Below are 23,011 nucleotides of genomic sequence, written 5' to 3' on the forward strand. Positions count from 1 at the left end.
GATTGGTCTCCATTCTCCCTTCTTCTTGGGCAACAGGAAATAGTTGGAAGAGAACCCCATGCCCTGAAAGTCTGTGGAGACTGGATCTACTGCTCCTCTCTGCGGTAGGGAGTCCACTTATAGGGTAAGGATACTGTTGTGAGAGTGGCCCCTGAGACAAAACCAGGGTGGGGGATGTGGTGGAGGTAGCATCATAAACTCGATCGTATAGCCAAGTCAAATGACATCCATGACCCACTTGTCCATTGTTATTACACTCCATACTAGCAGAAAGAGATTGAGATGGCCCTCTAAAGGGATGGCTGTAAAGAGTGTTGGGGTGCAAACTGGTTGATGGCTCTCTAGATGCACTCAGAAATATCGCTTATGCAAAGATTGACTATGCTGCGTGGAGGACTGCTCTGGTGTACCAGGCAGACTGGATCTTTCTTCCTTTGGGTGCTTAGGTCGAGGCTCACAAATGGCAGAACAGGGGAGCTCTGTAGCATTGTGTAGGGAGCAGGCAACAAAATTTTCATTTGGGTGCTGGCGTATAAATGCCCAGCAATCACAGGTGACTCTAGAGTTTTTCAGTGCGTGTAAGGAAACATCAGTCTTCTGACTAAAGAGGTGTAATTCATCAAAGGTCCTCAATTGTGCTCTGAACCTCCCTAGGAAAGCTTGAGAAGTGTAACCAGAATTTTGTTTAATGACAATTCCAGTCACCATTGTATGCAAGGACGTGTTTGCGGAATCAACTGCAGTCTCAAATATGATTCTAGTGACCAACTTGCCCTCCTCCAAAATAGCTTGGAAATGGGCACAATCCTGCTGGGGTAAGCTTGTCCACAAAGTCTGCCATCTGGCCATAGCTCAAAAGTCACGGTAGCTCGAAATACGGAACTGGAGCCTGGCCGAGGAAAAGACCTTCCTACCCTCAAGGACTAACCTCTTCCCCTCCTTGTCAGAGGGACGGGAGCGTGGATGCTTCTGTTTGGCCCACCCTGTGAACCACCAAGGAATTAGGCAAAAGGTGGGAGAACAAACTCAGATCTACTGAAGGGGACACAGTATCTCTTTTTTGCCCACTTCATGGTGGGGGCGCACGTGGCCGGGGCATCTCACACCGTACACGCCAGCTGGTAAATGGCATCATTGATTGGTAGAACCATTCTGGCCGGTACCAATAGATATAAAATATCTAGCAGTTGGTGCTGTCTGTCCTGCACCTCTTTCAAAGGGAATCTGAAGAGCATTAGTTATTCTTCTCAGCAGCTCCTGAAATTGATGATGGTCAGAGGAGAGGAAGGCGTCAAGGACACAGCCATGTCCAGGGACAATGAGGGAAGTCTCTTCAGATCCGGCGGTACCGCTGGAACTGGGCTAACTGATGCATCATCCAGCCCCAGTTCTGAATGTCTACTTGATGAAGGGTGGGGCAGTAAAATGGGGATCTCCTCCCGGGCAGATATTGGGCCATGATCTCCAATATAGCCAACCTTGTTGATCCTGATGCTGCTGCAGCAGTGCCCAGGGAGCTGGGTACCAGTGGTTCCTAAGCAAAGGCATTAAAAGGTATTGCCACTGCGCCGTCTGAACCTCCAGGCAGGCATCTCTTTGGAACAGGAGTGGTGGACCATGCTTATCATCCGAGTCCTTTGATGTGGAGGAACCAGAGTCTGGTACAAATGGAGGTGCCAATGGAGCTGACAAAAAGATGTGTTGTAGGAAAATGACCAGAGTGTGTCAGATCTGATGTAGGAGAAGGGGCCCTTTTAGCAGGAAAGTGGACCAGAGCACATGGAAACCTCATTCCTCCAATGCAAACAATTCATGAGGTCCAGGAGCACATTCCAGTCTCTCCGGAGTCATGGACAAAACTGGAGCTGCTAAGGGAACCTGTCTTGGGACGAACAAGTCACAGGCTGTCGGTAGAACTGATGCAGGAGGAGTACGCTGAGTCTGGTTTGTGTTTTAAAAAAGTCATAAAGATTGCCTAATTCTAAAACTACCTGTGTGCAGAGCACAACTATAAACTACATTTAGACTGGTACACTACAGTACAAATATAAGCAATGGGGAGGGATGGAAGATACAGTCCTTTCCACCTAAATGGGGGTGGAGGGGAAGAGGAGAAAGAGGGAAATAGGACATTCTGAAGAGAATATCTGCTCACCTTCACTTTTTCTCATGGGTACAAAAATGTTTCCCATCATTAATGCGAAGTACACATTGGTTTTTATAGCCATATTTTGAAAACGAGGTTTTGGTACTGGCAACCCGCTGCCTGTGAATGCCAGCTGGGCAAGCTGATAAGGAGTCATATCTCAAATCCCAAGTTCCAGGGTAAATCATGCTTCTCTGCTGCCATCTAAATTTTCTGTCATACCTTAAACATGCTACCCCACCATATATAGCATAAGTTCTTGCTATTAAGTCCTCATACTTGAGGAAGGAAATACACCTCTCAGGGCTCCTCACACAATTTATGCTCACATACAGTAAAACCCCAGAGATATGAACACTAGAGTTACAAACTGACTGGTCAACTGCACACCTAATTTGAAACTGGAAGTACACAATCAGGCAGCAGCAGAGATTAAAAAAAAAGCAAGGAAATATTGTATGGCTAAGCACAATAACAAGCAATGGGAAGTGCAAACATGTCACACTTTCAATTGACACAAAACTAGAAATATTAAAAAACCTCAACAATGGTATTAGCCTCAACAACATAGCAGTAAAATATGGTATCAGGAAATCAACCGTCACAAATATTCAGAAAAGCCAGGAAAAAAAATAAAGCAACTTGCAAAAGAAGTCAAAGACAGCAGAGCAATAAAAAGCTGGTGTATTGGATGCAAAGTCGATGCTGCTGATTTTAATAAGGCAATCCATCTGTGGTTTGCACAAGATCAAAAGGCACTCCTATAAGAAGTATGATGGTTACAGAAAAGGCAAAGTTACTCTACCGAGAAATATATCCAGACAAAGGTGAGGACCATTTTAAAGCAAGCCCAGGGTCGCGCTGTCGGTTCAAAAATCGGCATGGAATACAGCAGTTGGGCATGCAAGGAGAGTCACTGACAGCGGATTCTAATGTTAATTTAAAAACACTTTCAAATTATTTGTTGAACAGCATGAACTTACCTGGGACCAAGAGTTTAACTACAAGATGGGCCTGTACTGGCACCTGCTTCCAAACAAGACACTGGCAGACAGTTCAGAAAAACAGGTGAAGAATTTTAAACCCAGTAAAGATCAGGTCACACTAATGGCTACTTCTAACACAAGTGGGGATTTCCATCTCCCAGTGCTGTTCATTCACAAAAGTGTGAAACCTCACTGTTCTGCAAACGTCACTATGTCAGCTCTACCTGTCCATTACTACAGCCAGTGCAGTGCTTGTATGGATAAAGGCATTTTCTCCAACTGTTTTTTAAACACTTTGTTCCACTTGTGAAAGATTACTTTATGTCAAAATCATTACCTATCCGAGTGGTGCTACTGATGGATAATGCTCCATCTCACCCTGCCATCGAAAATCTATTGATAAAAAGATGGAAGCATTTGGTATTTGTTTTTGCCACCAAACATTATAAGCCTCATTCAGTCAATGGCAAGGCATTCTGGAAAACATGAATCATTGATACAAGCTACCATGAGAACTGAACTGGTATGAGGAACAGTGACACTGATAGTGAAAGTGACAAGAAGGAGGGCGAGACCACCAAGAAGATCCCACACATGCAAGCAGAAGAGTGGCTTGAACAACAGCCTGAAGCCACACCGATGAACCAATTGATGGTTCAAGAGCTATGCATGTTGGCAGCAAAAATGCATGTTAGCAACCTCAAGCAGAGTAACATTAAGGATTTTTTCAAGTCTACATAGTTTATCCTGAAGTACTTAAGCAGGAAAGTTAAATTTGGATACTTTTTTTTTTGAAATTGTCATAAAGACTAGTGTCAGTATATTTTGCAACAGCTTTTCCTGCTCTGATTGAAGGCAGAGCCCCCATGCTGGGATGGATGGGCAGAGGTATCACCCCCACAGTGGGCCCACTCCTCACTGGAGCAGACCTTCTGTCCCTGGGGAAAGCGGCCCCAGGATCCTTACCAGCCTCCCTCTGCATCTGGATGACTCCTGTTGCTGCTGCTGGAAGCTGGTGAGTAACCTTTTCTTTGCTGGAAAGGCACCAAAAGAGGCTTCACATGTCCCTGCACTGGGCTAAATCCTGGGAGCTGGGGAATGCTGACCAATCAGCACCCCTCTCCCCCTGATGGCCAATGGGTGCCAGAGACTCCCAGGGGAAGGCGCTATCTATGGTCCCTTGGTAAGTGTCTCCCCCCTTGCTACAGGGACTGTCCCCCTTTTACCACTGGCCCCATCAAGTTCCCCCATCCACTGATGCCGGGGGAGGGATGTGTGTGTGGCATTTCTGCTTTACTGGACAAAGAAAGAAAGATCAAGGATCACTTCACTGTATTTATTTATTTTTCAAAATCACTGGATCTCCCACTCTCCTAGTCTTTTCCTCCTTTCTAATACTATGTTCATTCCCAAATATACAAAGCCATGTTGGAGTATCTGGATGTGCACTTTGGGCATGAATACGAGTTCCTTTCCTGATATTTGAATTTAAAAAAATTATTTGCATTAATGTTTGCAGAAAACAAAACAGAACAAAAATCAGATCAAATAATAATTCAGATGTAACAAAACATGTACACTAATAATTTTCCCTTCATTCTCCCAGGTCTAGTTAAAAGTGATCTGAAGACATGTTAGACAGGTAACAGGAAGGTAAAGGATTAAATGGCTACAAAGTAATATGATAGGTGGCTTAATAGTATATACAGAGCAACAAACTGATGTGATGAAGCAGGATACAAACTGTGACATTTGTATCCTTTAAATAGCCTCTAAATCCCAACGAAAGTATATACACAGCACTGTTTATCCATCACCAGAATTCACCTAAAGACTAAAGTAGAAGCTCAATCTAAACAAGGGAAGCTGCTTGTACTTTCCTTCTGATGAGCTAATCTGAAGAAAATCCAGACACTTAATTGTACATCAGAATGAAAACCAAAGAAACAAAATTTTAGAAACAAATGTTTCAGTGCATCACATTCATTATTTAACAGGTAACTTTTTTACGGAACTTTCAAATTCAGTAATCGCTCTGAATGTCATGTTGCTTGGAGGATAAAGTCAGCATCACAAAAAAGTCCTTTATAATGACGCTCTCAAAAATTCAGACACTAAGACGCCTAGTTATGTTAATTCAGTGATTTCAGTATTACTTATGCTGTTCCCCCATTTAGGGAAACAGATTTAAAAACAGATGATGACACTGATATTGCACCAATTCCCATTCCAGAGTTAGATAACCAACTATACACAATTTTACCTGGCAATTTTCAGTAATGAAGCAAGCAGAAAATGTGAACATCTACAAAATTAGACAATTCTCAGTTAGGGTTCCAGAAGCCATCACTTTGCCCTCTCATATCCCTATTCTCTGGCTTGAATCAGGATACAGAGCAGCCCATGCTAGTGCATGGCGGGGTATGAGTTCCTCCTTCAGACTTCAGTTCATATTGTCCAATACACAGAATGATAAAGTGCACAAGAGTTATATGGAAATGCAGAATATAATAAAAAGCACATTTATTTTGTATTACCCTCTGTGGAAAGGACAGTGGAGGCTAGTGAGACAGTTGGAAGGGGCATGGGTACCAAAGAATAATTCCTGATCTTCATCATTATCACAAGACAGAAAAATTCATCCATTTGGGTATTTCAGTATAGACTCAAAAGGTGCATCAGGATCCTAGATGGAAGTCAGGAAACTCCTGGACTCCAACTCTAAACCAATACAGTGAAAAAGGCACCCCTCTCCTCAGCTCCCATCTCATCCACCCATTTGTCAGCTTCTCACACGAAAGTCTCCAAGCATGTTTCTGAACTGCTCTTGAAGAACTGAACTCCATCCCAGAACTGATCCATAAGGCAACTGCCTTGTCTTCCTTCAAATCCCTCTTCAATGCTCACCACTGCTACATCAAAAAACAACTAGATAAGTTCATGGATGATAGGTCCATCAATGGCTCTTAGCCAGGGTGGGTAGGGATGGTGTTCCTAGCCTCTGTTTACCAGAAGCTGGGCATGGGTGACAGAGGATGGATCACTTGATGATTACCTGTTCTGTTCATTCCCTCTAGGACTCCTGGCATTGGCCACTGTCGGAAGACAGGATAGTGGGCTAGATGGACCTTTGGTCTGACCCAGTATGGCCATGTTCTCTGTTTATGCATCCAAGGATCACATTAGCCCTTTTGGTCACAACGTTGCACTGGTGGGTTATTTTCAGCTGATTATCCACCAAGGCTCTGAAATCTTTTTCAGAGTCATTGTTTCTGAGGATACAGTCCCTCACGCTGTAAATGTGGCCTACATTCTTTGTTCGTACACGTATACATTTAACCATATTAAAATGCATATTTGCTTGTCCCCGGTATACCAAGCGATTCAGTTCACTCTGCATCACTGACCTGTCCTCTTCCTTATTTACCATTCCCCCAATTTTGGGGTCATTTGCAAACTTTATCAGTGATGATTTTATGTTTTTTTCCAGGTCATTGGATACAATATTAAATAGCATTAGACCAAGAAATGATCCTAGCTGTACCCCTAACCAAACCCGCTCCATGATGATTCCATTTACAATTACATTTTGAGTCTGATCACGTTGTCAGATTTTAATCCATTTTATGTGTGCCATGCTAATTTTATATAGTTCTAGTTTTTTAATCAAAGTGTTGTGTGGTATCAAGTCAAATGCCTTACAGAAGTCTAAGTATATTACACTAATAATGCCTGTCTTATTAACCAAACTTGTAATCTCATCCAAAAAAAGATATCAATTTAGTTTGACAGGAGCTATTTTCCATAAACTCATATTGATTGGCAGTAATTATATTTGTGATCTTGTTGTGCCACTTAATATGGAGCAGATGATGAAGACAATGAGAATCAAAAAATACTCATCTGGTGTTCTTCTATAGCCTTCCTCATTGCCCATATTTCACTTAAGTACAACAGAGTTGGTATGACCATGAGTCTATAGATCCTCAACTTTGTACAAAGTCTGATGTCATGACTTCCCCACAGAGGCCGCTGAGGAGCCCCAAAAATGGCCGAAGTTGCTGCTCTATAAATGTCTGCCTCTTTAGCATCTTCCAGAACTCTGATGCTGCTCAGATATTTGACAGTTGCCACGTACTTGATGGCCAGTACAGACAGATTTAATACTGAGCTGGTCATAATCTGGACCTGGAGGCTGCTTGATGGCAATGGTCAGGAACTTAGTTTTATCCAGATAAATAACCAGATCAACACACACTGCTTTTAGCCCAACCAGATTGGCCAGCAGCTGCAGCAATTCATCAAACTGATCCAACAAGACGTCATTGGCATATTCGAGATCTCAAAACAGAAATGTGTTCAGCCCAATGCCACCAACAGCTGCTTTGTCAAGCTTATCTGTCAACTAATCAATGCCACTATTGAACAATGATAATAGAGCGCAGCCTTGTTGAACTTCTATGGACACAGGGAACTATGCTGTGTATTTATCATTAACTCTAACAGAGCTTTCTATTCCATTATAGACCTCTTCTATTAATGATACTATCTTCCCAGGGACACCAAGTCACCTCCTCAGATCCCACAAACTTACTTGATATACTGATCAAAGGCCTGATGGAAGTCTTTATATAAAAAGTGCCACCCATGGCTTATTAAATTCAGCCATCTTCTTAAAAAGCTGATCAACAATGGAGCCACCAGCTCTAGAGCTGCATTGAGTATTTGGGCCTTTGCCACAAAGTGTATCATTGATTCAAGATGCTAACATGGGAGAAAAGACTTTCCCAGAAGTTAGCAGCAGCATATCACCTCTATAGTTGCTACATTCTGCCTTACCATCCTTTTTGAATGGAGGCAGAACAACACTTCTTCCAATCACTGGGGATAACAGTAGTACACCAGATGGTCTGGAAAAGCCTATATAGCTATGATAAAAATACACGCACCTGTCTTCAGCAATTCAGCAGTGATATTACAAACCCCAGTTGCTTTCCAACTTCAACTTACGGATTGCAATCTGTGATATCTGTGCTTTAACTGGCCGGGAAGCTGTGAAAAGAAAGTTGAGGACCATATGTTCTGTTCTGAGGCTGCCCCAATGGGTTGCTCCCACGTGGGTGGCCACTGTACTTTCACCCAATGCCTAATGGGCATTGCAGGGTTTACAAGAGATTGAGTGACTTATCAGTGTCTGATTACAGGAGCAGAATGCTGGACACTTCATGTTCACATTTGAAGCAAACAGCTCTACCAAGGGAACTCCCCATTTTAGAAATATCTGATCTAATTCTACATCTCAATTTCCACTCATGATTGATGGAGTGCTTTCTGTTTAGGTGACATGATCTTTCTGGGAACCTGGGAGATAAAAGGCTATAAGAAGTTTATCAGAAATAGGATATAAGCATACGGCTTCCCAGTCCAGGACCACTGGGATGGCAGGGGCACAGGCATAGAGACACAGAGGAAGATGCCCTATTAACACTCTGGAAAGGAGGAACTCTACCAGCTAAACTCAAGATCGAGCTGCCATGATGACTCCAGGAAGCAGAGATGGGCAGCTGGGGCACCAGAGACAGAGAGCTGGGAAAAAGGGCATAGGACTTAGGGGAAAACTAGAGTGCTGGGTCCTGCCTTCTCCCTTGCCTGTTTATACACTGTTGTGTTGGCCATCAGAATTTCAATAGCAATACCCTGAAGGAGTGGTAGAAAAGCATTGCAGGCTAGATACTCTGAGCTCTAACATATTTTTATGCAAGTCGGTCTCTGCTTGGGACCACATGCTCTGGATCTGGAGAGAGTCCAAAGATGCATCCAGCCCAACTTGGATGCCTCTGCCATTAGGATGTTTGATGTGGGTAGTTAGCAAAAGGAAATACCTTGGCAGACATTTAGAAAGTCTGTACATCAAGGAAGAAATGAAAGTACCTCCTGAGAAATTTCTACAGGGAAATCTATGCTGTGTTGCTCAATTAATACACCTCGAAAAACCTTAGCCAAAGTCAGGGAGGTTGAAGGGGGAAACCATTAATAAGTACTAGACACATAAGCAGTAGACAATATATAACCCATAAAGCAGAGGCAGATTCACTGGGTGAGACTGAAGATGAGATAATCTGATTCATTTTGGCAAATCTCTTGAGGAAGATACAACCTTGTTGAACTGGAATCTAAATCACTGTCTAGAAAATGTTCCTTTATGCTCCTTCTCAGAAGAAGAACATTAACCGAGACACCAAAGTGGTGCCTGGAATCCTTCAGTAAGTGCAATTCCTCATCCATTCTGGAGTTTTAAAAAAATGGCCCTCAAAAGGCAAATCTTCAACAGTGCTATGAACTTCTGTAGGAATTCCTGACAACCACAACAACGTTGCTCTTCTCAGTCACCTCACCACTGTGGCCACTGACCAGACTGCAGTGTCAGAAGCAACCAGAGACACATGCAGAGCTGTCTTTGCCCTAACAGTGAAGTCTCTCCAACAACAGTAAAACCTGGTCCCATTACATTAAATTATATTTAATCATTAAAGCATGACATTTAGCTTTCTGAAATTGCAAAGAAGCAGATGAATAAACTCCCTCCACCCCCACCAGCAGATCCATCGCCTTAGGTTCTTTGTCCCTGAGGGTACACCTAGGCAGGTCAGGTAACCTAGATTCTTTGTGAACTGCTGTTACAACCTACAAACCAGATATCAGGTGCATAAAAAAGTTATTAAAATGCCTCAGGTGGTAGCTGGTATCTGCAATCTGCCTTCTTGGTTGTGGCCAAGACGGATGCTGGAGCTTGACATAAATTCTTACGGAGTTCAATAATGCCTTCATTAATCAGCATAGCTAACTGACCCTGGGATATCAGGTATAAAACATCAAAGAATTTATGAGCTCTTTCCTTGACACCTTCCAGGTGGATCTTTAGCCTTTTAGGGCGATCCTGGAAAGGTGCTGGTGTCCACCATCCTTTCAAGGAGGTCCCGGAAAGCTCTGAAGTTGTCTATAGTCAATTTATTTGCTCAATGAGAAATCAATTTAATCAATGATGAAGATATGCCTAGAGGGATACACAGGACATCATATTCCTCCTTCGTCTTCTGCTGACTCTGAGGTTCCAGGATCTCAGAAGGTCCTAATGGTAAGGGCTTGTAAGTGCCATAAAGGTGGGAACCAGGGAATATGAGACTTTTTTGGAGCATGAGATCTATGACAAGAAGGATTTCCATTAAGGGCACTCTCAGGTCACCTAGTCAAAGGTGAAAACCTCCTAGCAGAATGACTCCAATTACTATGCAAAGATGAGGATGCAAATGAATAAAATTCCTCTAATGGAGAAGATTCTTGAAGAGTAAAACTGGAAGACCCTTAGATCGCACACGAAAGATAGCCATCAGTACCAGCAAAGTTGGGCACAGAGATATTTTTATCTTCAGTATCTTAGGTTCTGATGCTGGTAGAGCTCTGCATACTGCAGACAAAGGAGAAACATCCAACAATGGACGCCGATTCCAAAATAACTGTAAGGTACGTACGAGTTATGAAAATACAGTCTCAGCAGACAAAGGAGGTGGCATCACCAGCAAAGGTACCATGACAACCAGTACCCATGCTAGCATACCAGAAGTGGTCATGTCTGGATATGGTACTGAGGAAGTATGGTACTGAGGTCCCCAAAAGTATAGGATGTGGCACTGAGGCTAAGGAACATGAATCCCTAGACTTAGACTCACAGTACTGATGGGGTTTCATAGAAGCCTGGTTATATAAGGCTTATGAAGACTGACTTCTTGGCCAATACTGAGGATGGTGATTGATGCCAGGATGTGCCTGGAGATCTTTGTTCCGTCCTCCCTTGGGTAATAGGAGACACTGACTGACCTGAAGAGGGCTGATGAAACTCAGTGTTTGCTAACAGCATGAGGGCTCTTGGAGCCAGAAGACTTCTTATATCCCAGGGTGGCATCTCTTGTAGCCAGGGCACTTGTTGAAACTGTTTTCAAAGCAAGAGACTGCTGCTGAGGGTGTACCCCAGAGTCAGACGCACTCCACATAGATTTTTTCCATCAGGAACAATTTCGAATGGGTATCAGGAGCCCTCTGTGTACACTTAGAAAAAAAAATTACAGATGGCACAGGGAAAGAGATGTGAACCTCCCCTAAACTAACGCACACTTTGAATTTGCATTGTTAGCAGGCTTAGCAGTTTTGCAGGCAAGGAAGATTTTAAAGCCTGCAGGCTGCTCATCACCATCAGACCTAGTCCTTAGTACTGAGGTATAAACAATAAGAAAATAGTTTTGTTTTTTATATAAACCAATGACCAAATATAACTCATCTAAAGCTAACCTACTAGACTAAATAATGCTAAAAAACCCTTAACTAACTATACTGCAGGGTAACCAGGAGGACACTGAGGCTCCAACTTGCTACCATGGGCCGTGAGAAGAACTGAGTGTCAGGTGGGGGTGCTCTGCCTTTTATACCCTCCCTGTGGAGGGTGCAACGGGATACAGGGTGCATGTGTAGCCCCAAAAGACATTGCTGGGAAAAGATTGCATTCTTGGGTACACAAGGCGCACACACTTACAATGGGATCCATGTGGACAAATGCTCAAAGAAGAAAGCGATGTTCATAAAACAGGAGAATAGACTATCCTTGCCACCAACATGTTATTAACTACAATCATTAAGAGAAAGCTACAGCTCCATATAACTGCAATCCACCCTACACTCTGACCTTCTAGCCAAAAGGAGGAGTATTATATTACCAACCACATAGAGTTTGCATATGTTTTTGATCAATCACATACATCTCATTACAACACTTCTAACAACAGTCGTTGAACTTCTGATATAATCAAACTTTGAAGGAGGACATTGCTGTTATGTTCTTTGATTGGGGATTTATAGTTCTCTGGACATTGGTAGCATATGGATATTATCCTGGCATAACCACATGCTATATACCACATTACATGACTGTAACGCTCTCCTCAGGGAACCCAGAACCGTACGTCACTGGGTCACCCGTCTGCCTCAGCAAGTGAGAGCTTTGGTGCTACTAAACTGTATGTCACTCCAGACTGACAGTCTCAAGGAGTTTGCTAGCAAGACATACAGTCAATACCTTGCCTTGCAGGTAACAACCAGCAAACCCCAGTTACTGAGTTCCCCAGAGACATCTCCCTGCAGTGTCCAGTCCTTCTCACTGGATACCTACAGAGATTAAGTTTGCTGGCTCCAAAGAGACAGAGCATACACCAGCCTGTTAGTTTAGCTGAGGACTCCCACTTTACTTCAATATAACATCGAGAAGGTTTTGTAATAAAATAAGAATAAGTGTAGTAATGAAGAAACAGAGTTAAGTGATATCAGGCAAGAATAAAAGAGATAGAAAACGGGTTACAAACAAAAACAACATGTTTTCTAGTGCCTAAAACTTAATTCTAGCAAGCTGTATCTTTCCCTAAAAGAGCAGCTCCTGCCCTACAGGCCAAGAGGATCCACCATTCACAGGCTCAAAAGGTGCTGTTCCCTATGTCTCTTCAGTGATCGGTAACTCTGGGGTTTCCTCCCTTCTTTTTATAGACCAGTGAACCTTTGAAATATATTTCTTTGATGTGTGTCCCCAGATAAAGTTTTTCCCCCCTGCTGCTTGTGAAGTCACCATGCTGTCTCTCTACTCCTCTGGTCCACTTGCTTCTCCAGTTGGTTTAATTACTTTTGGCTTGTCTACATTTACCAGGGGATTGACATGCGGTGATTGATGCATCGGCAGTTGATTTAGCGGGTCTAGTGAAGAGATCACTCTCCCGTCAACTCCTGTACTCCACCGGATTGAGAAGAGTGGGGGAGTCAACAGGAGAATGTTTTCTGTTGACATCGCATAATGTGGACCCCGCAGTAAGGAGCTCTAAGCTAGTTGATTTGAGTTACGCTATTCACATAACTCAAATTGTGTAGCTTAGAACAAATTTCCCCTGTAGTGTAGACAAGGCCTTTGTTTATCTTACAGGTAAATGTGCTTCCACTGTCTCTTGCCTCCCCTTGCTCAATTTGCATTGGAGAGACTGGAAATGGGTAAAACAACATTCCTTTATCTACGGCAGACTTGTGTGTCTACTAGCTCCAAAACATACTTTACAAACATATTTCTAGCACACATACAAAATCTTTTATGCACAACCTGTACATTCACCCATGATGATATTAATGATCAGTGTGACAACAGTTTTATAGGATACCATACAAGAAACTATTTTGCTAGATATTCTGAAAATGTCAGGTTGAATGCTCCCTTTGCCAGTCGGCATAAAGGTGTTCTTGGGGTCACCGTGGCCGTACCCAGAAAAAAATAAAACTGAAGATAAAATTTTAAATGTAAAGTAAAAAAAAAAGTTACCATCCTTTCCTACTGATATTCTTTGAGATGTGTTGCACATGTCCAGTCCACTCTTGGTGTGTATGTATCCCATGCACAGTCCGCAGAAATTTTTCCCTCAATGGCACCTTTGGGGTGGCTCAAGTGCCTTTTGTGGCCATGTGCTGCTGGCGTCAGTATAAAGCACCCAGCCAACCTTGAGCCTCCTTAGTTCCTTCTTTCCCGAAACTCTGATGTAGAAGGGCAGGAGGGCCAATCATGAAATGGACATATGCAACCCATCTCAGAGAACAACCATTACGAAAGGTTAGTAACCATTTTTTCTTCTTCTTCAAGTGATTGCACATGTGCAATCCACTCTTGGTGACTCCTAAGTAGTAATATAAGCAGAGGGATTGGAGTTCACATACACACAGACTGTAGTACTGCTTGACTGAATTTGGCATCATCGCTAGAGTACTGGGTGATGGCGTAATGGGAGAAGAAAATGTGCACCAATAACTAGGTTGCTGCTTAAATGTCCTGGATAGGGATCTGACCTAGGAATGCCATTGAGGGTGCTTGCAACTTTGTAGAGTGAGCAGTCACCTTGTCTGGTGGTGAAATGCCTACAAGATCATAACAAGCGTGGATACAGTAAGTTATCCAAGATGAAATTCTCTGTAAGGCGATTGGAAGACTTTCTTTTTGTTCGCTTGGCCACATACAGCTGGGTGGATTGATGAACCAGTTTGTTCCTGTCTACATAGAACACCAGTGCTCGTCTAACGTCCTATGTGTGTAGCCATTACTTGTCCCTATTTGCATGTGGTTTGGAGTAAAATACAGGTAAGTAAATTGACTGACATAAAAATTGGAAACTATTTTATAGAGAGTACACAGATGAGGGCATAAGTACGACTTATTTTTAAAGGCAGCTGTGTATGGTGGTTCGGATGAGAAGGCATGCAATTCTTCTTCACGCAGCGCACAGTCAACTTGTGGAACTCCTTACCTGAGGAGGTTGTGAAGGCTAGGACTATAACAATGTTTAAAAGGGGACTGGATAAATTCATGGTGGCTAAGTCCATAAATGGCTATTAGCCAGGATGGGTAAGAATGGTGTCCCTAGCCTCTGTTCGTCAGAGGATGGAGATGGATGGCAGGAGAGAGATCACTTGATCATTGCCTGTTAGGTTCACTCCCTCAGGGGCACCTGGCATTGGCCACTGTCGGTAGACAGATACTGGGCTAGATGGACCTTTGGTCTGACCCGGTACGGCCTTTCTTATGTTCTTATGTTATGTAGAGACCCTTCTGGCAGCAGTAATGGCAATTAGGAAAACCACCTTCCACAAAAGGTGCAGTAAGGAGCACATTGCTAAAGGCTCAGATGGTGGTCTCATAAGTAGACAAGATCAAGATCAAGTCCCACAGGGAAAATCCTACCTTAATTGAGGGTTCAATCTTTCCAGGCCTCTACAGAGTCAGATTGCCTTTTCATTTAAAAAAACAGAACAGTTATCCACACAAGGATGGAAAGCTGATATTGCTGCCAGGTGAACCTAGATAGTTAAGTATATGTTGGATGGAGACTCTGGTTTGACAAACCCAGACAGAGAACTTTCCAGGATCCAAAAAGGAAAAAACTGATGTTAGTGTGACCATGTGAAATTTTATCTTTTTGAGATAGTTGTGCAGCTGACACAGGTTTAAGATAGGTCTGAGACTCCCCTTTGCTTTTGGAATTAGGAAATAATGGGAGAAGAAACCGTTCCCTCTTAAATTCTGTGGAACCTCCTCTATGGTTCCCACATAAAGGGAGAGAATGAACCTCCTGGACCAGAAGTTCTTTGTGAGAGGGGTAGAAATAAACTGGCGGGTGTATCCCTCTTCTCAGTACTCAACACCTAACAATCTGCGGTGATATGGAACCAAGCACTGAGGAAATGGGAAATGTGTTTGCAAACAAAGAAAAAGCAGAGACTGGCATCCTCCGAACTGGTATGGCACCCTTTGAGCGTCCTTAATAACACTAAATTATTTACAATAAAATACAAGAGAACACAGTCACATAGTACTTGCAAAAGCAAGAGTAGCAGTTCCAGTGACCATCACAGGCAGTAAGAAGGAACTATGGGGACTCGAGGTTGGCTGGGCCCTTTATACTGGCACCAGCACTGCATGGTAAGAAGAGAGTGTGCTCAAACAGCCCCGCCAGGTACCACTGAGGAGAACATTTCTGCTGACTGCGTGCAGGGTGCATACATACCAAGAGCGAAATGCACATGTGCAATCACTCAAAGAACAACTTTTAAATGTACTTGACAAATGTAAAGGGAAATTTTAACTTGCCTTTTTTTTGTATGTTCTGTTCTTATTCTCCAGCCAATCATCCATCTGTTCCTCAATCTCTTCAATAGAAGCTCCATGTTCATATGATGGTATATATGCATTGGAGTCTGAAGGAGTATATATAGGGAATTCAGACTTTGGTTTCTTGACTTTAGGTTTCTTCTCCTCTACAACAATAAAGAGAAATGATCTATTACTAGTGTTGCCCAGAAACATGATTTAGAGGTGTTCCTAGCCACTCCATGGTTAATGTTGAGTTGAGCTTTTCTGTTAAAAAAGGGATTCAATTTTTTTTTTATTAGTGAGAAGGAAGACAAATGTTTGTCATAACCAAAACTGCACAGCATAATGTTTTATTTTTCTACAAAGAAACAGGTAAATACACATTGGGCTAGATCCCTGGACTCGCTTCGAGCTGCAGCTGGAAAGTTCCCCTAAATGGATAGCAGGAGTTTTCCCCCAGTGGTGTAAAGTCAGCACTACACCATCCAATACCCTTGCCTCATGTAGAGGACATGTCAAGACAGGACCAGATGACCTCAGGAATGGATGAGGCAGAAAGGTAGCTCAAAAGTCACTTTTGCCTTCCCCCTTCCTCAAATGCACTGAACAAAGTATATCTTTTTGAGCTGATGTCTAGTTCCCCCCACCCCCTCGATTCTAATTTACAAATATCTTTATTTTAACATTTGGAACTTTAGGCAGATGTAGATCTCAGGCCTGATTTTCAGAGGTGCTGAGCACCTTCAGATTCAGTTGGCCTTCAAATGGGATTATGTGCTCAGCCTCTCTGAAAAACAGACCCACAGAACAACATCTCAAAAGCAGACCCTTACAATTCTGAATTTCAAAAACTCTGTGGTGTAAACTCACCAAAACAGGAGAGAAACCAACTAGCATATACTGCCAGAGTGTGACTTGGTAGTTGCTCAAACTCTTCAAGTAAATTGAGTTCCCAACTAAGAAAACTGACAGCTGGCTAGTCCTGGGAGTTATAAATCACCTCTTTGATATCAGGATTTAGACCAAGGAACTATCTACGGTCACAGGAACATCCCTTACCGGGGATTTATCTACATATATACTATTGGTTCAATGGAAAATCACTTTTAAGTCTACAAATAAAGTTGCACTTTGGAATTGCGTTGTATCTTTCTTCTGGTATCCTTGTAACAAGTTAGGTTGCTAGGAAAACCACATGAATTTAAATGGAGAAACCAGAAAATTCAAATGTTAAAATATTTACTTATTTATAGCTCTGTAAATAAAAAAAACATAGCTACATATAATTACATCAATAACAGAAACAAGCTCTCTTTAAAACACATTTTTACAAACATCTACTTTATGGAGGATTTAATAATTATATTTTACACTTAAACATGAAATGAGGAGAAAAAAGGTTTAGAATATAGTGAGAAGTGCTAACAGGAACCATGCACAGGTGTCAATAGAATAAGCTAAAATTCTGAGAGAGATTCCCTGGTAGGATAATATTTACTTATCAAGAAATTACCTTTTCACACTTTGTATCTTCTCTAGCAATGCCCCATGTTAATAAGACCTCCATGCTGTAGTCTCTCCTATTTGCAAGTTATATGGAATTCCCCCTTGTACTGGTTCTAGTTCAATCCCCCAGAGAATATTACACAATTTCAGCAGTAAAGCAGATAGACATGAGGGTAAATTAGCAATTAGATCATGAAAAACAGGCAGCATAAAACAGCTATTGCTAATCTGCATGAAATGCATTTACTCAATTAGGTAGATGGAAATGTTATTATGAACTCAGTAGTCCACTGATGGTCTTTAAAATTAAGAAGGAAAGGGACAATTGAAATGCACATTTGGGGATTTTCAGCCTTTATATACTAATTCTGAAGTATACAATGAACTTAATAACATTAAAAGATTTTTTGTTTTGCATGTAACCATTGGAGAATTCTTATTACATAACATATTCTGACTTCAGTAACACACTGGATATGTCTATGCTCTGTAATGTTATGTGTCTATACTCCTGAATGTTGTAACCTTTTCAACACATTCATTTATTTTTAAAATATAAGATGAACACCACATGGTTAGCCAGTAACAGCACTGTTCCATATCATTGGGGGGGAGGGATAGTTCAGTGGTTTGAGCATTGGCCTGCTAAACCCAGGATTGTGAGTTCAATCCTTGAGGGGCCCACTTAGGGATCTGGGGCAAAATCAGTACTTGGTCCTGCCAGTGAAGGCAGGGGCTGGACTTGATGACCTTTCTGGGTCCCCTCCAGCTCTATGAGACAGGTGTATCTCCATATATTGGCCCAATTAAGGTTGTGTCAAATTCCACCACAAACTCTACTAATCACAGTTTCATAACTAATACCCTGGCCTCTCCCAGTACTCAGGAGAAAAATGCTGAAAAAGTTTATTCACCATTTTTAAAATAATATAAACACAGGATCGCAAACCACTATAAATTTTAATGTTTTCTTACTTGAATTTGTCCTTCTAGTACCACAAACCAGTCCTTTTAAACAAAATATTAAAAGTTGTTAATTGATATGCTCTAGGTCATCATTCAAATGAAACAAAATTACAATACAGTCTAATATCATAAAGTTACTGATAAACACTGATTGCAGTGTTCACATTTCCATACTACAATTTGCTAGATGAAGTATATAGCTAGCACCCTATGTGGCTGGCATCCTATAATTACTGAACAGCAGAATGATCTTTGCACTCCAGGCTTTGGGGAGATGGTACCAAATTATGCTGAGTCATCTCTGCTGATTTTACAGCACTCAGACCATGGGCAAATGGGACTGTACTATACATTCCTAAGGGTTTTCCCTATGTGTACTCTATACTCCACAATGGTTACTAGCTTTTAGTACTCATGCCAAAATACAAAAATGTATATAGAAGCATTATACTCAATTCAAACAAACACATTTTAGCTTCTTTTGAAAACAAGTTTTAAAAGTGTGGTTATGATCAAAAAAGGAATTAGAAAAGGGAATATCATCCAGTCTCAATATTAAAATATGCATGCTAGTTATTTATTGCTTTCACCTTGTATTTAAAGAGTGGAGAGATCTAGTACCCTAAGGTTCCAATTTCAACAGTGTCACAACTCTGCACCCAAAGTTTGCATCTACGTTTTTATAGGTGCAAGTAACTGTGGCTGCATTTTATAGCACACAGAAATCAACCCCATATGCACATAAGGACTATAAAATATACCTGCAATTATATGCAGACACAATAATACACACAGGCTCACAACCTGAGGCCACTTCTGAAAACAACATAAACAAAGTCTTTACTTTTGAGTTTCTTTGCCTATACTGTTAAATAACATTTCTTTCAATTTACATTTTATTAGATAAAATCTTTTTAATAAATCTATAAAAAATTATCAAACTCAGAAGTACTTTTGGTACAAGAGCAAAACTATTTGCCAAATTACTGGAATTCAGCAGTTGTTTGTTTTATACAGTGCACAAATATTTGATTCTGACTAATCACATAGTTGTTTATACACGGACATACCTGTATCCAATTTAAATGAGAGCACAGGTTATTAAGTGAAATTCAAAAGTCGTATCACAGAAGTCTCTTTCACAGACAGCAAAAATAACTTGCAAAACAAATTTCAGAACAATGAAAGCATATTTTCCCATTCATCTTCTATAGTAGCTATCGTATAATAAATTACATTGATTGTGTATTAAGACAGTATTAAAAACTCACTCGGAAGTGTTTCAAGTTCAGCTCTAGCCAGGGCATCTTCTCTCGCCTTCATTTTTGTTTCTTTATATTCTACATATAATTGTCTGGCATCCTTTAAGAAAATGTTGCAATGACATTAGCATCCTTTATATAAACAAGTTTGTTACAATGGCACTGTTTTAAATTATTTCACTTTAGATTAATTCTTTACAAAAGCAAATGAAATATATTCACTTATTCCACTTGAGACACAGCAATTTTCAAGTTACAGGAATGACTTGCCTTGAACACAGAAATTCTGTGTTAAGTCCATAATTAATAATGCTGAGGTTAAAGTTTACTACACACATACAACTTAAAAAGAAACTGAGGGAAAAAACCCACCTTCAGAAGGGTATTTTAATGGTCCTGTACATGAGAAGTCAATGCATCCCTAATTAGCTCTTTAAGAAGCCATATACCCATTTTGCTCACCCCAACAATCTGGAAGTTCAAGTAGCAAGAAGTTCATCACTACACAGATATTTGAAAATAAATGTTTTAATTAAAGCTGCCATTTCTTTTTCTACTGCGGGGACATCTTGCTGTAAAATCATTTATGACGTCAGCAAATGTGAGATCCAATACAGAAGACCCTACCAAAAAAACCCTTCTTAATAATACTTTAAAAATTGTGAAAAAGGCATCAACAGGTAAGCATAAATATCAATCATTAAACATTTTTTATGGTTTTCACTAGCTTTATTGCTAGAAACCAGTTTATCAGATTTACATTAGAAACTCATAGCACTTGTAAGAGTAAGATTTGTGACAAGACGGCTATGGACAGAAATATCCTCAGGAATAATAATCTTCAAATAGATTTAAATTAATTCATGATGAGAAAGGCTGTCTATTTTAGCTTTTAGGATTTCTAGGTTGAGATAAGCAAGGGAGAGTTTTCCTGCAATGATGGCCAGTTAATGGAATTAAAGTTGCATTCCTATTTATGCACTAAGTAAATCTGCATTCAAGCAGTAACAAGGACTAAAATACAGAAGTGTTGAAATGGAAGTTGTTGCAACTGCATTTATTAACTTTAGACATGCACAACATTCCTTCCATCACATCAAAATTAGTTACATTAAGTAAACTTAATTTTACTTAGGTTATTGCCTAAAATAACAACTATACCTTTATTAACTTATTAATATCAAAATGAACTAATTATTTCTTCCTTTATACATTAGCAATCAGTTTTTCAGTTTCTTTTTGTAAACATTCTCACTATTTGATTTTGGCTATTTCTGTACCAGGAAATAGCTTTAAAATATTTTTTTTTAATTTATTTGCATTGTGGCAGCATAGACTTAATCAGAAAATTGTTTTATTAGCAATAAAACAATTTTAATAAAATAGCTACTAAAAACTGTGTTAAGCAGTCATTTTCTGTTTGCACCCTACATTCCCACTGTTGGCAGATATACAAAAAAAATGTTGTCCACCACACAGATGCTACATGCAATTAATTATTATATGCATTGTGTTAGCACCTAGAGGCCCCAACCCATCAATCAAGCTTACACACTGTACACACACACACACACACACACAAAATGAAAAGATGGTCCGTGCGGCAAAGAGTTTACAATCTTGGATCATGATAAAAAAAATCCACCCAAAATATTTAAAAAAAAACAACTCCTTATGCTGGTCTTTTATGCCCTGTGAGGAATCCCCATTACAGGCAATTGGACTACTCAGAGGGCTGGATTCTCATCTGCATTGCAGTTTAGACACTTATGTTTTGGGACCGTCCAGCCCTGCTACATGTGAGAGCTGCTGCAGAGTGAGGGGGAATCAGGAACGAGATGCCTATGTCACCCCTGACAGTTTTATGCCAGAAGAGAGATCCCTCTGTGCGGCAGATATACTCCCCTGGGTATTTCCATTTTGCATTACTTGGACATAGTATGCCAGAGAATGTGGTCTGAAGTGCACAATTTAAGCACATGCTTCAATCTTCATAGGATAAGGGCCTGTACATGTGTGTATGCATGTGATACAGGATGGCTATCATTTACAGCAGGCATCTTGAACAAGATAGCAACTCCTTTAAAAGAGTAAAGGGACTTCCTATTTTCTACACCAAATCACTGAAAAATTAGGATCTATCCTGTTTTTATCTCTTCAGTTAAAACGGAAATTTGGAATCCTCACTTACACACAAGAAGTTTTCCTTGTATTCATGTGGTTATTTATACCTTTAACCAGAATAATCACCAAAAATAAAACTCTTAATCTTCCTCTGCTATGAATTTTGGAGGAATTCAGATTACATTAAGTACATAGATTTTTGGCTTACAGATATCCCAAGGATGCTTTTGTTTAAAGCTATGATTTTAAAGAGGATACAGTCAATCCTGCATTTCTGATTTAGCACTGAAAACCAATATTTGATGCTAAATTCTGGTGCAAAATCCATTATTGCTTATGGGACCCCCAGACAGCAGGCACTAGAGGGTAACTGTCAATCTCTCTAGTGTGTCAATCATGGAACAATTGGAACAGCGGTTCAGATGAAAATGAGAGACAAGAACAGAAAAACAAAGAAAACTAGTCAGAAGCAGATAAAGCAACAGCAATACTAAATTTGATGTATCTATATAAAGTGGGTAATCAGTGCAGTTAAAGCATTGCTCAGGTTAAAAGATATCAAACAAGTACTGGACTGTATGTATATTATTTTATTAAATACAATTTATTTTTGCATGATCAGAATATCAGCATAATGTGAAGAAAGAACACTATAGCACCACATCTTGTAAAAAAAAGAACATGTATAGATCTGTGCAAAAAGACAGAAATCGGAAAAATAACTCCTAAAATATTTATAGGGCTAGTTCTGCCCTCAAATGTGAGCATTTGGCTCTCCAGGTTCAGTAAGAGCTAAAAAGATGACCCTGAGGGCAAAATTTTCCTATGTATGTCTAAATATGTATATCTACATCTACATATGACCCAAATAAGTTACAATGAAATTAAAAATGAAACTGGAAAAAATGCAGACTTACAAAAAGTTTTAGAAATAGGAAGACTCACTAGGAAAAAAATTAAAAGGGAGAACAAATTATACCAAGTAATTTACTTAACAGTAACTTTTTCTATAACTTTGTAATCATATCAGACACTTATGTTTGAATACAAGTTCTCTCCCTCACCAACATATTTTTGCTACTGCCCAATCCTGCAGTGAACTTTTTGCCGTATATCTTTAGTTATGGTTGAAATGCAATTTCCATTATAAATCCTCATGTTCCGGCTCTTAGTTTTCCAAGATGTTTGGGAGTTCAATTTTATCATACTTCGATCATTTTCAGGCCAAACTGATGGGGATTATTCTACAAAATTTTGAAAATATAAATATAAAAAATACAATTTGCCTACCCCCAATTTGGATAAA

General features: G+C 40.5%; 1 protein-coding gene across 1 annotated transcript in view; it reads right to left on the bottom strand.

Annotated features, from left to right (window-relative positions):
• DNAJC1 (DnaJ heat shock protein family (Hsp40) member C1) overlaps positions 1-23,011 on the bottom strand; it is a 196,008-nt gene that overhangs the window by 68,830 nt on the left and 104,167 nt on the right. The window contains exons 7-8 of the mRNA XM_045007600.1: positions 19,591-19,681; positions 15,845-16,011 (exon numbers count right to left, since the gene is read on the bottom strand). Of these exons, the coding sequence (XP_044863535.1) occupies positions 15,845-16,011; positions 19,591-19,681 (258 nt within the window). The remainder of the gene's footprint in view (positions 1-15,844; positions 16,012-19,590; positions 19,682-23,011) is intronic.

Source organism: Mauremys mutica, chromosome 2 (genome assembly GCF_020497125.1).
Source record: "Mauremys mutica isolate MM-2020 ecotype Southern chromosome 2, ASM2049712v1, whole genome shotgun sequence".
NCBI classification, from domain to species: Eukaryota; Metazoa; Chordata; order Testudines; family Geoemydidae; genus Mauremys; species Mauremys mutica.